This window comes from Canis lupus, chromosome 17 (assembly GCF_003254725.2).
Source record: "Canis lupus dingo isolate Sandy chromosome 17, ASM325472v2, whole genome shotgun sequence".
Taxonomy (NCBI): domain Eukaryota; kingdom Metazoa; phylum Chordata; class Mammalia; order Carnivora; family Canidae; genus Canis; species Canis lupus.
Window position 1 is genome coordinate 54,627,727 of NC_064259.1, and position 15,055 is coordinate 54,642,781.

The following is a 15,055-nucleotide window of genomic DNA, read 5'->3' on the forward strand; positions in this document are numbered from 1 at the left end:
CTAGTCTTCAAGTATCCTCTGACCTGGTTGGGATCGGTAGCTATTTGGACAAGGCTTTCTGTTGTGTCCCAGCTGTTCAAGCATTAGACATCTATTCTTGGTCAGAAAAGAGGAAAAAGCAAAGTTGTTCCTATGTTTCTTTGTTATAGTTGCATCAATCTTCATTTGCCTTGCCCAACACATGTACTTAAGAATAACACATTTTTATTAGTTCTTTTATATATGCCAATGTTATTGTGTGAATTGTTTCCCCTCCAAACTCATAAATTGAAGTCCTTACACCCAGTATACCTCAGAATGTGACTCTTTGGAGATAGGGCCTTTGAAGAGGTAGTCAAGGTTCAACGAAGTCACATGGATGGGCCCTAACCCAATATGACCGGTCCTTATAAAAAGAGGGAGAGACACCAGAGATGCTATGTACTGAGAAAGGGCTAGTAAGGACACAGTGAGAAGGTGCCTTCTGCAAGCCAAGAAGATAGGCCTCAGGAGAAATGAAACCTGCTGGCGCTCTGATCTTAGATTACTAGTTCTTGGAACTTTTGTTGTTTAAGCCACCCAATCTATGAAATTTTGTTATGGCAGTTTTCTAGCAAACTAATACAGCCAGGCAATGTAGTGATTGCTTTTTATGAATTCTGTCTTTAATAGTTGTAGCTACCAAATGAGGTAGGTCCTGTTGAGACAGGGACTCCCAATATAATTTTTGCCCAGAGCAGGAACTCTGTTCAGAGTATGCTCAGGCCTGACCCTAAATGTAGGTAAGTAAATAGGGTACATTGGCTCATAAATGGGTAAGGGGGGGGAGAGGGGTTAAATGGAGCTGAGCATTTTTCCAATAGGTGTGTCTACCCTGATTGTCCTTCCTCCTTGCTCACCACATTAAGGGAGAGTGATAACATCTTTGTTTACACCAGGGCAAAGTCTTACAAGGATTTATTTTTTGAACTGCTAAGTCCCTTCGTTTTTTTGGTTTTTTTTTAAGATTTTATTTATTTATTCATGAGAGACACAGAGAGAGAGAGAGAGGCAGAGACACAGGCAGAGGGAGAAGCAGACTTCACGCAGGGAGCCCGATGTGGGACTCCATCCAGGGACTCCAGGATCACGCCCTAGGCCGGAGGCAGGCGCCAAACTGTCGTGCCACCCAGGGATCCCTGATAAGTCCCTTCTAATCATTCATTATTCATTTCTAATTTTCCCCTCTGTTTTGGTCTCTTTCTTATCTATCTTCATGGAGTAGCTGGGAAAAATGGATTTGCATATAACTATTCTTTTTTCCTTTCCTATATAGACTTGTTAAAATGGTAAGTCTCAAGGTTATTGAAAGTTCAGGAACAGACACAGCATATATGGGAACACGCAATGTAATATTTTAAAAAGTTAGTGGAGGTAAGGATTAATTAATAACTAGTATTAGAGAATAATTTGAAAAAACAGTAGTTAACTCTCTTATCTCACAGATTATACCAAAAATTAAGATGGAGTAAAGATTAAATGTTAAAAAAGGGGGCACTGGGTGGCTCAGTCGGTTAGGTGTCTGCCTTCCATTCAGGTCATGATCTCAGGGTCTTGGGGTCCTGAGATTGAGCCCCACCCTAGGCTCCCTGCTTGACAGGGAGTCCGCTTCTCCTCCCTCTGCCTCTGTGTGCTCTCTCTTGCCCTCACTCTTACCCTCTCTCAAATAAATAAATAAATAAAATCTTTTTAAAAATGTTAAAAAGAAACATGGAAGTGGGACACCTGGGTGGCTCAGCAGTTGAGTGTTTGCCTTCAGCTCAAGGTGTGATCCCAAGGCTTCGGGATCAAGTTTCACATCGGGCTCCCTGTGGGGAGCCTGCTTCTCCCTCTGCCTATGTCTCTGCTTCTCTCTCTCTGTGTGTCTCTCATGAATAAATAAATAGAATCTTTAAAAAAAAAAAGAAAGAAACATGGAGTATTATAATGTAAAGATGAATATTTTAACATAACCAGGGGTGCAGAAGTTATATCTAAACATACATAAACAAACCAAAAAAAAAAGGGATCTCTGGGTGGCGCAGCGGTTTGGCGCCTGCCTTTGGCCCAGGGCACGATCCTGGAGACCCGGATCGAATCCCACGTCGGGCTCCCGGTGCATGGAGCCTGCTTCTCCCTCTGCCTGTGTCTCTGCCTCTCTCTCTCTCTCTCTGTGTGACTATCATAAATAAATAAAAATTAAAAAAAAAACATACATAAACAGAAGTACTAAAAAAACCCACAAAAGTAGAAAAACTGATAGATTTGATTACATAAGAGCAGTATAGTTGGTCATGGCAGAGGAGATAGGACCATGTGTGATCCAGTGGATTCAAGGAAGAATATACAATAATTAAATGTGTTCTTTCGAGGTGTACTTGAGGCTGAACAAGGATGAATGTATAAACTGGTCTCAGAAGACATTTCGGATCAACTGGAAAAGCCTTCACCTCAGCAGATGACAGCCTTCTTCTGATGTCTTAGAGGTAGTCCTGGAAGGACTGTTGGCAACATAACAAGTGGTGTTGCCAGAGCCAGTTAGAAGAGGCTTGCAATTCCACTACCAGCCCCTCTGTGACCCAGGGAAGTGCCATGATGGGAAATGGCCCCAAGTGTAACCAAGGCAGCATTGCAGTCTCCTTCCGGGGAGAAGAGCTGTCCTCACAGAGATCTAAAAAATCTGCATGAGCAATGAAGCTGAAAGGTCCCAATGACTCCTCATATTTTAATACCTACCATAACATGATGGCCAATATTTATATAATGTTTTAAATCTCCGATAGCACTTTTACACATGGCCAGACTCTTTCAGAAATAGTATGGGTTGTGATGGTAGAGTTGAGCTTGAATTCTGGTTCAGCCTGTTGGCTGTGTGATCTTAAGCAAGTTACTTAACCTCTCAGGACCTGTTTTCTCCTCTGTAAAATGGTGATGGTGATGGTGATGGGTCAAGGGGATACCCTCCATATAGGATAAGGCTTGAATGAGAAAAATACTTACCAGGACATTTGATATTTGATTTCCTTTCCTTCTCTGAAGGTAGCTATTTGTATTGGTTGACCTCAAACTTCCACAAAATAGTCCTGTGTTTGTAAGGGTAACATATTCTCTTCAAGTATGTCTCATGTCACACAGTGATTCTATGTTGCAATGGAGGTGGAAGTAGTGATGTCTGTACTGTTAAAAAGCCTCCGTACCCCTACCCCCAGACTTCCTTGCTGAGAATCACTGGTCTACACTTTGACATTCCAAGTATTTCTCAGTAGTTTAATATTTTTGTTCAAAATGTTCACTCATGGCTTTATTTTTACAAAGTAAGGACTTGCCTTCATGGGTGGGCAATACAGTAAGCTAATGAAAAAGGTAGTCCATAAATTACCTTCTCATGTGTAGCTAGATGCCAGGAAGCATTTTTTTCTTGGGCAGTGGTAGGTGGGGCAGTTAATGGAAAGAAGGGTGGAAACACAGCAAGTACTCAGGGCCTAGAGGAGAGTTGAGGCCATGTGGGAGGAAAAAGAGAAGGGAGAGGAAACTGAAGACAATTATCATTTTTCTCACAGATCGTCATTTAGCAGGTTCTGACTTGGCTTTTTCTGGGGCACCACTGCCTCTCATTAGAAACTACTGTCTGTATGCTATAGCCCTGTCATGCTTCTGGTCTCACCTACCCTAGGTGTGAGGCCTGGACCCACCACTGGTGTCTTTTATGGCTACCTGAACCAACTCATCAAAGTCATATTAGGTACCATAAGGACCTGGAATTGTATCCATCAAAACCTAAATCGTTCTCCTTAGAATGACACATGAGTAGTTACAAATAACTGTTTGCTTAACTGCAAATATAGAGGGCAAAGAGAAGGGAAATGCTCTCATTCTGCTATGAACTGCTCATAGGCTAGATTAACTGAGCATCGCTTTTGGCTTGTTCTAAAAAAGAGATATAGGACCAAGGCATTCATAATGTTCTTACTTGAAACGTTTAGAGTTTTGGGTAAGGGACCTTATAATTGAAAATGCTAAGGATACGCCTTAGACCAGATGGTTAGATTGGAACTGAAGAGATAATGCTGAAGGTCAAGTTATGACTTTGAGAAGACACAGACATATCATTTTCTGGGGGAGCCGTACCTTTCAGTAGACACAGGGGCTCCTGTAGTGATAAGTGCAGAGCCCCCTTCTAGACTGTAATTACCTGCTCTGTCCCAGCAAACACCATCAGGGAAGAAGGCTTCCTGGGTGTATCTGCTTGACCCCTTTTAAGAGCAGACTTCCAAGGGCTGTCTGCCTGGACCCTCATCTTTATTTTGTCATCATCTTCAAGAGAGTACAAGCATACAGCAGTGAAAACCAATAGATAAAACAGAGTGTGATTTTGTGCTAAATTGCACGTATAGACCAAAGACAAGAGTAAAATCATGTTGTGTAGAACTGCTCAGAAACAGCTTCATGGGGAAAGCATTTTTGCTGAGGGTAGGTAGAATTTAAAGAAAGACAGGAGAGAGCAGGCATAGCTTATGCTCTGTTTTTGTGACAGTTAATTCTCACTCATGGCTTTCATACTGAGACTCCTGGAGATGACTGACATGAAAGAGGCCATAAGACCAAGTCAGAAGGAGCAGGAGCTCAGGCACATAGGAAGATATCTGAATTAGGGCAGCCAGTTGGATGCGTGGAGGCTTCCCCAGCCAGAGAGAGATTGGGAATTACGCTTCCTCAATAGACCTGAAGCATACCACATATGCCATCAAGCGGAAGCTTTATTATGCAATAATGCACCCTGTAAACCCTTTCCCCCAATTAATAATGCACAGCATGAGGTCACTATGCACTATGCATTTAATCTTCAAATGACGGGTATAGTTGGGAGCTGATGCCTCAACTGAAGTTTGATGTGTTCAGTCAAATATGTTAATACTTCTGAAATGTTTTAGCCTTTGGCATCCAAATTTGAGCTTCCCCACATGTTTGTGGTGTGCATCACATTCTGGTTCTTGTGTTCAGCTGATATGATTATGTCTGTTGTCTTAATGAATCTGCCATGTGCTCATGGACAAAGCCAAAGAATTAACCTGGGTTGGGAGTGTTTCTTCTCTTACCATTTGCTCTTTCAATTTGGTTCAGCATTGGTCTCTTCTTGCAAAAAGCCGATTGGAACCAGATTGGAAAACCAGATTTTCCAGATTGGAACCAAGCTGAAAATATAGCAGGGAAGAGTTGTTCTGGAAGTCCCTTGAGAATTTGCCCTTTGGCAACTAAATTTATATAGATTTTATCCCTCTTCCAACTATCAGTGCAGTTTTTGGCAAGTCACATACCCTGAGGGCAGACAATTATATATACTTCACCCTGGGCCTCCGGGTCTTCATCTGAAAAGTGAAAGGACTAGGAAAGATGATTTTGAGGTCCTCCACCTCTAAGATTTGAAAAGTTGATAGTTACTGAATAGTAAAAATCAGATTTTTTTGACACTAGAACAATAGGTTTGTCCAGCTTTTTTGTATTCTCCTAAATTTAACTGCCTCAAGCCACTAAGACCTTTCCCAGATGAACATGTTGCAGGCTGGGAAAGTCTATGGAGTTTCCTTAAAAAACTAGGCTCAGCCACTTGGCCCATACTCATAGGCTCCTATTCATTTATCTCTTCATTCAACAAGCATTTATTGAAGGCCTGTTATGTGCTAATTTTTAGAACTTGATCCAAAGTTTAGTCCTTTATCCATCTTCCCTTATGCTCACTTCCTTTGACAAACCAGGCAGACAACAGTATAGGAAATATGTATTTAATCCTCATGAAGGGTCAGAACTCAAAAATTAAGTTTTCTATAACAAAATGGAATACAGACATGGTGGGTCCAAAGGGAGGCAGACATCAACACATGAAAAGTATGGAAAAGGGGGATGTGAACAGAACATTCTTAATCAAAGCTTTATTCCTCAGGGTCTCATTTTGAAGGTTCATTGCCCCTGCTTTCAGAAGTCTCCATGTATTTCAAGGAAGGGACATGTTTTTGCTGCCTTAATTTGAGTGGGACTAGACAGGATCCTGAGACCTGAATTCACAGTGAGAGAGCTTGAGATAAAACGCAGGAAGTTTTCACAGAACCCGATTTGTACTGTAGAACGAATGGAAAGGAACCAGCTGGAGATAACCCCATCAGGAATTCCTGGTTGCCTGAAACTGAGCTCTGGCTCTCTGTGCTGACACAGCAGCCAAAGGAACAGAGGATAGTGTATATTTGTAGGAAGCAAACAGGTTTGGTTGCTCCCCTCTTTTCTAGATCTTTTCTACTCTACATCAGGGTTTCTCTTGTATCAGCACGACTGACATTTGGGGCTGGATAATTCTTTATTGTGGGTGGCTATCCTGCTTTGGATGTTGAGCAGCATCCCTAGGTTCTGTCTATAGCATTAGCACCCTCCCCTCTCCCCCAAGTTGTGACAACTAAAATTGTCTCCAAACATTTCCAGACATGTGTCCTGTATTGGGGGGGAAGGGGTGGGAAAAATCACCCCAGCTAAGTCCCACTGCTCTAGATGCTGTTGAAGGCTGAGGTTATCGCTGTCCATGCAAGACAGAATGCTGAAACCTCAAACCTTGTGATGGCATAATGCCATATACAGTGATGATGAGAGGTCCTTTCCTGGGCCACTTAAGGATGCATGTCATCTGAGGAATAAAATGGCATTTGTTTATTTTAAAAAGAAGATGCTGACATAATTGAGAAAACCAATGTCTCTAAACTACATGTTTTATGTTAAAATTAGGACCTTTTCCATATTTCTTTAGCATTTGTCAGATAGGAGGCAATTCCAAGGCATTTTTGGAAGCATCCTAATGAAAAGTGAATTCTTTGACCCAAACTAAAATTTAGCTACCTCTGAACTATGAAGTGGCAGCTAATTAGCAGCTTCTTACTATATCCACTATAGTTTATGGATTATAAGAAGTGGAGGTATTGCAGTCAAAACTTTCTTGGAACTCAGAGCAACATTATAACAATATAAAGATTTAGAGACAAGGGAGAGGCACTATCTCATCCTGTCACTCCCTGGATGGTGGTGGTGGGGGGTGGCTAAGAGAAGGTCCCTGAGATATGGAGATCCACTTATCTCCATGTGCATTTTACTTAATCCTAACACTTATCCAGTTCAGATGAATTATGTTCCCAGCTTTTAATATATGTCTTTGAAGATAGATTTATCTTGTTTATATTGGAGTCTTCTGTGGGTTGCTTTTGGCTTCTTTTTGCTTCTTGATCTTATTTGTTCACTCCAAACTTCTAGACATGAATTCATTTCCCCCTAGAAATACAAAACTAGGTCATATCTTGTGGTAAAATAGTTCTGCAGATTTCTTGGAACTCTGAAAATAACAGAAATAGGATATCATCATAACCGTTCAGCATTTATTGAGAACCGGTTGTCTCTGCCACCGTATGAGGGTATCTCTTGTTTAGAAATGGGCTTGTTTGGGGATCCCTGGGTGGCGCAGCAGTTTGGCGCCTGCCTTTGGCCCCGGGACGCGATCCTGGAGGCCTGGGATCGAGTCCCACGTCGGGCTCCCGGTGCATGGAGCCTGCTTCTCCCTCTGCCTGTGTCTCTGCCTCTCTGTCTCTCTCTGTGTAACTATCATGAATAAATAAATAAAATCTTTAAAAAAAAAAAAAAGAAATGGGCTTGTTTTCCAGTATTTTGAGGATGTCCTATTGAGACCACATGGTACTATGGGTTGCTGGGGGAAAGGAGATGGCTTGAGTCTCTTCTTAAGGAAGGGGATCATGCTGAGAGCAAACAGGAACTGAGAGATGAACTCTGAGCAGACTCCCAGGTAGAAGTAGAAAGATGACTTCTGCCTGAGTTTCCAACCCAAATATTGTGATTAGCTTTGGTTCGCAACTCTCCCAGGAGCTCCCCAGGTGTAGTCTGAGACGGCACCCCTACACCCCTTACTTGTAGGGCAGGAAGACTCAGAAGAAAGAAGCAGGGTACTCCAGATTGGTTGGCAGTTTCAAGTAGCAAAGGGCATTTACATATGAGGCTTGTCTTGGGCAGCAAGAAGATGAGTGGATCCCCACAGGTCTTAAAATTTTTTATAGGGGCCTTTACTAGGTTCAGTCACGTATACCGTGCAAGGTGTTCTCGACACCACATTATTATCTCAAGGCCATGTCCTTGCAGCAGCCTCTGGGAGTGAGACAGGCAAGTGGGACCCTTGTTCCAAGGACAGGGGTGGAGGTGAGGAGCCTCTGATCACCTGGGTGTAGCCCATGGGTCAACTGATAGTTATGCCTTTTCAATGGCCTTCCCCAACAGTCACTCATGTGTTTCCTAAGTAATGATCTATTTATTTTTAAAAAATGATTTAAGGTTCCAGGGTTCTCTGTAGTTCTAGGGAGAAAGAGGTGGAGAGCTGTAGCTAATCAGGCAACAGTATATAACCTATGCATACTGCATGTGAACATCATCTCTTACTTGTATGTCATGGCTTTTAAACAAGGCTGCAAATTACTGCTCAAAGGGAGTACAAGATGAAGATGAATAAGCTATACTCCCTATAGGTCAGATTATCTAGTTGCAGGATATTAAAAATTCATTTACAGTGTTGTGGGGAATCAAGGAAAGAAGAAAGAGTTCCTTTTCTACCAGTGAAATCCTCAAGAGAGCTTCCTCAGGGAAATTTTCTTCCAGTGACAACCATGGAGGTGGGAATGGGCGGGTTTCTTTACCAAAAGTCCATTTTGTGCACCGCACTGTTGTGTTTGGAGAACAGGAGAAAGAAGGAAAAGCAGATCAACAGATTTGCCTGCCCTGCTTAACAATCTAGGCAAGGAATATATGTGCATTATTCATGCATGCCAAGGGGATGTGGGCCAAAGGGACCATCAGGAAAGTGGGCTATAGAAGCTGGGAAGCACTGGATTGAAATGGGTGAAGGAAGTGTGGATTTGAATTGTCATAGAGTAGAGGAGACTTCCAGAAAGGAGCAGTATGAGAGGGAGCAAGGCCAGAGAGTGCAGCAGGCAGTTGAGAGAAGTAGGAAGCTCAGGAAAAGAAACTATCAGAGAGCTGTGACGTCATGGCTGAGGACTTTAACTTTGACGTGATAGTACCCAGGGAGTCACCTTAGGTTCTGGAGCAAAGGAATGCTGTGATGAGAATAGCATTTGAATAATTTTATTTTGGCATCTTATTTCCTATCACTGGACACAGGGAGAGGAAGGGGCAAGTATAAGGTTTTAGAACTAATCTGGCAGATGAAACAATGAAGGCTGGATTAGGATGAGTCTGAAAGACAGCACAGGGAAATGCTATAGGGCTTGGTAACAAATGGACATGAAGGACAGAAGGGCACAAAAATAGTTCTAAGCTTGTAAGCCTGAGGGCGTGGTGGTGATGCCACCGAATGATGTGGCATTGCTGCCTGGAGCCTCGTGAGCTCAGCTGTATACAAATTCCACACAAGACCAATATTCAGAAAACAGCATCCTACCAATAATTGGATGCTTGAGTGACAGGGAGAAGTCTCAGCAGGAGGGGCTAGTTGGTGAGTCATTTGTCAAACTGCTGGTCAATGGGAGCTTTGTTGAGGTACCTGGAGGAGGTCACTGTGTGAGAGATTATGTGCACAGCATGATGCTTTGTAAAATAGCACTGAAATCCAGAGGAACTATGGGGACTAAACATCTCTTTCTCTTTCTCTTTTCACCTTGTGGATGGATGACTCAATAAATGAAAAGAGGTTTGAATTTACACAAATAGTTGCATCACGTAGTTGTTTTTGCTGTAAGTGTATCCATGAGATCTACGCTCTTTGTTCACCTTTCACAAGACCAGGAGGAATAGTACCCACTGCCCTGGCATTGTCAAGTGTTTCTTTCTGAGGCTGATGCTGGAGGTTGCTTGACTCTTGTTAGGAACACAAGCACACACAGATCCGATCCCCACACCATTCGTGATTCATCTCACCTGTCATACCAATGACTTTGCATGTTTCTGTGTGGCCAGGGCAGCTTATTTTAGCATCAGGTAAGAGGAGAGAGGCAGGAGTACCCAGCTGATGGCAAAGAAAGAAGAGACACCCAGGGAAGCCTTTGAGTTCAGCAGCTGTAGGTGACTCCGCCTTTTAATCTCAGAGTCTGCAAAGGGAGAGAAAAAGGTTCAGGGTCACAGAGGAGAAGCTGGATGTCTTCTTCACATGGCCGGTTTAGCAAAGAAAAGCACCTGAAAAACAGAATTAAGTTGTTTCTAATACAACTTATACCCCAGTTTGGAGGCAATTTTGTACCCTTTTCTCTACTTCTCTGTAACTGGCTTAATATTAGAGCTTTCTCTTTCTTCAGAGAAAGTTCCCTTCTGTTGTCCATTCCAGTGAACACTCAGCCACATGAAAAACGAGACCAATAAAAACATTGTTATTGCTTACCAAATAAAGAATAGGATAAGTGGTCATGGCCAGTGCTTGGTTTCAGACACACTTTTGCCTGTAGGCAGTGACCTTTACAGGTTCTATGTCATTTGCTTCATCACACCACTACAAAGTGATTCAAAAGTATTATTCTCATTTTGAAGAGAAAGGTAGAAGTGAAGAAATGAGATTACTCTTCTTTTATTTTGTTTTCTTCCCGGACAATCCAATCTCGTTTAGTTCATTTCAGCTTTCACACTTACTAGCTGTGTGACTTTAGGCAAGTTATTCAACCTATATGTGCCTCATTTTCTTTGCCTGGAAAATAAGGCTAAAATAATAATGGACTTCACAGAGTTCTTATGAGGATTAATCAGTTAATACATGTAAAGGACTTAGAACAGGACAACAGGACCTGGCATGTAATAAGCACTCGACAAATACCACCTGTAACAACAATAAGAGGGACCCCACTCAAGCCCAATAAGCTGACCATTTCCAAACCCACCATCTTAGTCTGAAGTCTGTCCTGAGTTCCACATCTGGATTTTTAGTTGCTACCATATATGTTTGTTAAAAATTTAATTATTCAGTAATTATATTGAGCACATGCTTTTGGGGCTCAAAGGAGTTTAGTAAGTAATATCCTCTTCCCCAGCTGAGTTCTGAATCAATTAAAGAGTAAGATAGAGTGAGGCAACTGGAAGACCAAAATATCATCTCTATCATTGGTAAGTCTGATAATAGAAGATGAAGCTTTGTCTGTAGGCAGATGGGCTGCAGCCCAGACTGTCCCAGTGATAGGTAGCACCAGATTGGGGCAGGCTTCCTGCTGCAAGGGCTAGGTTCTGTTTCTGAGAAATTGAGGGTTAGCTAGAGAAAAGGAAAAGAAGGAGCTAAACTATTTGTGTCCAGTTTCTCCTAGTAAAGTCACTAATCAAATTAATTCCTCTTCCTCTGGGGAGGAGGAGGAGAAGGATGAAGAAGAAGACTAGAAGGGTTATATTGGTGGGGTCTCTTCTCACAGGGGGAAATATATAGAGTAGGTTGGAAAGTTTTAGGGAGAATACTATCACATGCTGGGTAATGTACTAAGCATTGGACATCTCTACCTATGTGGACAATAGGCACTTTCAATTCAACATCTCCAAAACCCTCATCTCCATATCGCTTCTCCTACGTTTTAGTCTGTGGTTCATGGTATTCCTAACTTCCTAAGCAACCTGGTAGAAAGATCAGACCCATTTTGATTGCTCTTTTTCTTGTCCTTAGTATTTGTGTCACCAAGATGATTTTTTTCATTAGCTTTTGATTCTTCTCCCTTCTTTTCCATTGCCTCTGCCCCAGTTAAAGCCCTCATAATTTCTCCTCTGAACAACTGACATAGGCTCCTGACTTCATACCTTCCTATTCTATTGAAACCATTCTTCTTCAGAGCCCAACTTGAACTCTGCCTCAACGACTGAGCCACAGTCATAATTAACAACTAGACACCGTATCTACACTGTGATTAGCTGCTCTTACAACATTTATGCTATTCACCTCAGTATTTCATGGGACTTAAAAAATTGCTTTGTACGTATTTGGCGCACAATAGATCCTTATTGATGAATGACGTAAATTAGCAGTATAGTCAGAGAATATGAGATGTAAACTCTGCTGTCTCATCCAATTGTTTAAAAACATGTATGGAGTACTTACTTTGTACATGGCAAGAAGTGATTGTGTTATTTTCTGAATTTTGAGCTATATCCTACTACCATATTGTATTTAGTCCTAGTACTCATACATGGGACACTTATCCTGATGTATTCAATAAGCATAGATGGAAAAAGAATCTGCTCACTGAATAAAAGGTGTGTTCAATTTCTGTAGTTTCTTCAGTTATTGTCCTTTCTTTTAGAAGCCATTATTTATACAGTTTGGAGATATTTATTGAGATCTAAATGAGATACTATCATTACCATCCATTGTGCTAAATGCCCAATGCTTCATTCCCCCTTTTTCTTCTGGGAAGGCCTTCCCAGGTACTGCCTTATTGGTCTATGTGTGGGCAACTGACCCAAGTTGAGCCTTTCTGGGAATGTGGAATAAGACTGTGGGATTAAGGCTCATTCTGGTTACTCTATTGAATGAGAAAGACTTTGAAAGCTAAGAACTCTCGGGAATCACATTCTGCCCTATAGACTAAAACAAAAGAAAGTAAATTAGAGAGTAACAAGAAAATAGTTGAAAATCCCAATGGAGTTTTAAATTCCTGGTTCCAGTAGTTCCTGAAGCCAAATTGCACTTCCTGTTCTTGGTTCCATGAGATAATCCTAATGTTCTTTTATTAAATTCTCCATTTACTTAGGCTTATTTGAGTTGGTTTTCTGTTAGAGTCAACTAAGAGCATTCTTTTCAGTAGTCACCAATTTGTTCCTTAGGATGGTGGAAGAGCTCTCTTTTTCTCCTATGTATGCTTTTTTGTTGTTGTTGCTTATTTATTGTGGTAAAAAACATAAAATTTACCATCTTTACCATTTTGTAAGCATACCATTCAGCAGTTTTAAGTGTATTCACATTATTATGAAACAGATTTCCAAAACGTGTTCATCTTGAAAATCTGAAACTCTGTACTCATTAAACAACTCCTTTTGTTTCCCCACTCCCCACAAGCTTCTGGTAACCACCATTCTACTTTCTGTTTCTATGAATTTGACTACTACTTTAGATATCTCATGTAAGTAGAATCATAGACTAATTATTGGATGGGCTTATTTCACTTAGCATAATATCCTGAAAATTTATTCATGTAGCATGTGAAAGAATCTCCTTCCTTTTTAAGGGTAAAGAATATTCATTGTATGTATATACCACTTTTTTTTTTTTTAAGAGAGAGGGAGAGTGCAGGTGAATGAGGGGGTCAGGAGAGGCAGAGGAATAAAGGGAGAGAGGGAGAGAGAGAGAGGGAGAGAGGGAGAGAGGGAGAAAGAGAAAATCTTAAGCAGGTTCCACACCTAGCACTTAGCCTGACACAGGGCTAGATCTCAGGGCCCCGAGATCATGACCTGAGCCGAAATTGAGGGTTAGACACTTAATCGACTGAGACACCTTGGTGCCCTAATGTGCCACATTTTGTTTGTTCATTCATCTGCTATGGACATTTTGGGTTGCTTCCATCTCCTGTCTATTGTGAATCATGCTGCTATGAACATGGATGTACAAATATCTCTTTGAGAACCTGCTTTCAATTCTTTGGGATATATACACAGAAATGGTATTGTTAGATCATATGGTAATTCTATTTTTAATTTTTTGAGGAATCTCCATACTGCTTTCCATAGCAGTTGCACCATTTTACAATCTCATCAACATGTGTAGTGTTCCAATTTCTTCATATCCTCACCAACACTTGTAATTTTCCAGTTTTTTTAAATTTCATTTATTTATTCACGAGAGACACACACAGAGAGAGAGAGAGAGAGAGAGAGAGGCAGAGACATAGGCAGAGGGAGAAGCAGGCTCCATGCAGGGAGCCCCACGTGGGACTCGATCCCAGGTCTCCAGGATCAGGCCCTGGGCTGAAGGTGGTGCTAAACCGCTGAGCCACCAGGGCTGCCCTCCAGGTTTGTTTGTTTGTTTTTTTTTTCTTTTTAATGTTAGCTATCCTAATGGTTGTGAGGGGATCTGTGATTTTGATTTGCATTTCTCTGATGATTAGTGATATCGAGCGTCTTTTCTTATGTTTGCTGGCCATTTGTTTATTTTCTGGGAGAACTGTCTATTCAAGGCCTTTGTCCATTTTTAAATTGGGTTATTAGATTTTTTTGTTGTTGAGCTGTAGGAATTTTTTATGTATTCTGTATATCAGATATATGATTTGCAAATGCTTTCTCCCATTTCATAGATTGCCTTTTCATATATATAATTTTAAATTAAAAAGTAAGCTGACAAAATTATGATTTATTCAGTTAAATTCAGCAAACATTTATAGGGTGTTTAAATGTGCAAGGTATTCCACCTGGTTCTGGTCTTGATATAAGACAGTGGTTCTTCTGACATACTCCCTCCATGATTGATTTAATTTAATTCATCTGCAGTAAAGATGGTCTTAAAAGTCACAATCCAGTCTGTGTATATTCTTGATACTAGCTCAACCTTAGCTTTTTTATGCACTAAGGTAGGGAAGCTAGGGTGTTGGGCCTCTCTAAGTCCTACCTAGTGTTTTGAGCCTGTGAGGCCAGTTCAACCTAGAGCTCTTCAATTAATCCTGGACCAATATTGGTGGGATCGTGAGCCAGTCCTAGATGGACTGAATAAGACTAAGTCAGAGTTAGACCCTAAGACTTTTAATCTTCAGATCAAAAGTCATCTCAAAGGCAGGCTAGAACCAAATCAGTTTTGGTTGGTGTGGGATGTAGACTATGAGCTGAATATAACAAATATGTCAGATGATTGTCATTTTCCCCATTGTTTCCCCAAAGCAGTCCTATTGAGTTAGACAGGGCCATAGAATCCTAAATACTTGCTCTCCAGGCAACTACCCCCAGTCAATGAGAAGGCATATAAGATGAAGCCTCATTGTGATTTTTGACCTATATTCCATAAATATTGTTTTGTGTTAGTCTTGTTATGTAATGCAATCCCAAATATAATTGTGGTCAAGATCTC

At 41.2% G+C, this 15,055-nt stretch overlaps 1 protein-coding gene across 3 annotated transcripts in view; it reads right to left on the minus strand.

Annotated features, from left to right (window-relative positions):
• Positions 1–5,763: 5,763 nt before the first annotated feature.
• The window catches only part of VTCN1 (V-set domain containing T cell activation inhibitor 1), a 55,126-nt gene continuing 45,834 nt past the window's right edge, over positions 5,764–15,055 (minus strand). For 2 of the 3 annotated variants that reach the window (XM_025453396.3, XM_035700462.2), the window contains 2 exons: positions 9,964–10,133; positions 5,764–7,299 (listed from right to left, as the gene is read on the minus strand). In XM_025453396.3, coding sequence (XP_025309181.1) covers positions 10,009–10,133 — 125 coding nt within the window. In that variant the 3' untranslated portion in view covers positions 5,764–7,299; positions 9,964–10,008. The remainder of the gene's footprint in view (positions 7,300–9,963; positions 10,134–15,055) is intronic. The other variant, XM_035700461.2, reaches the window with a different exon arrangement.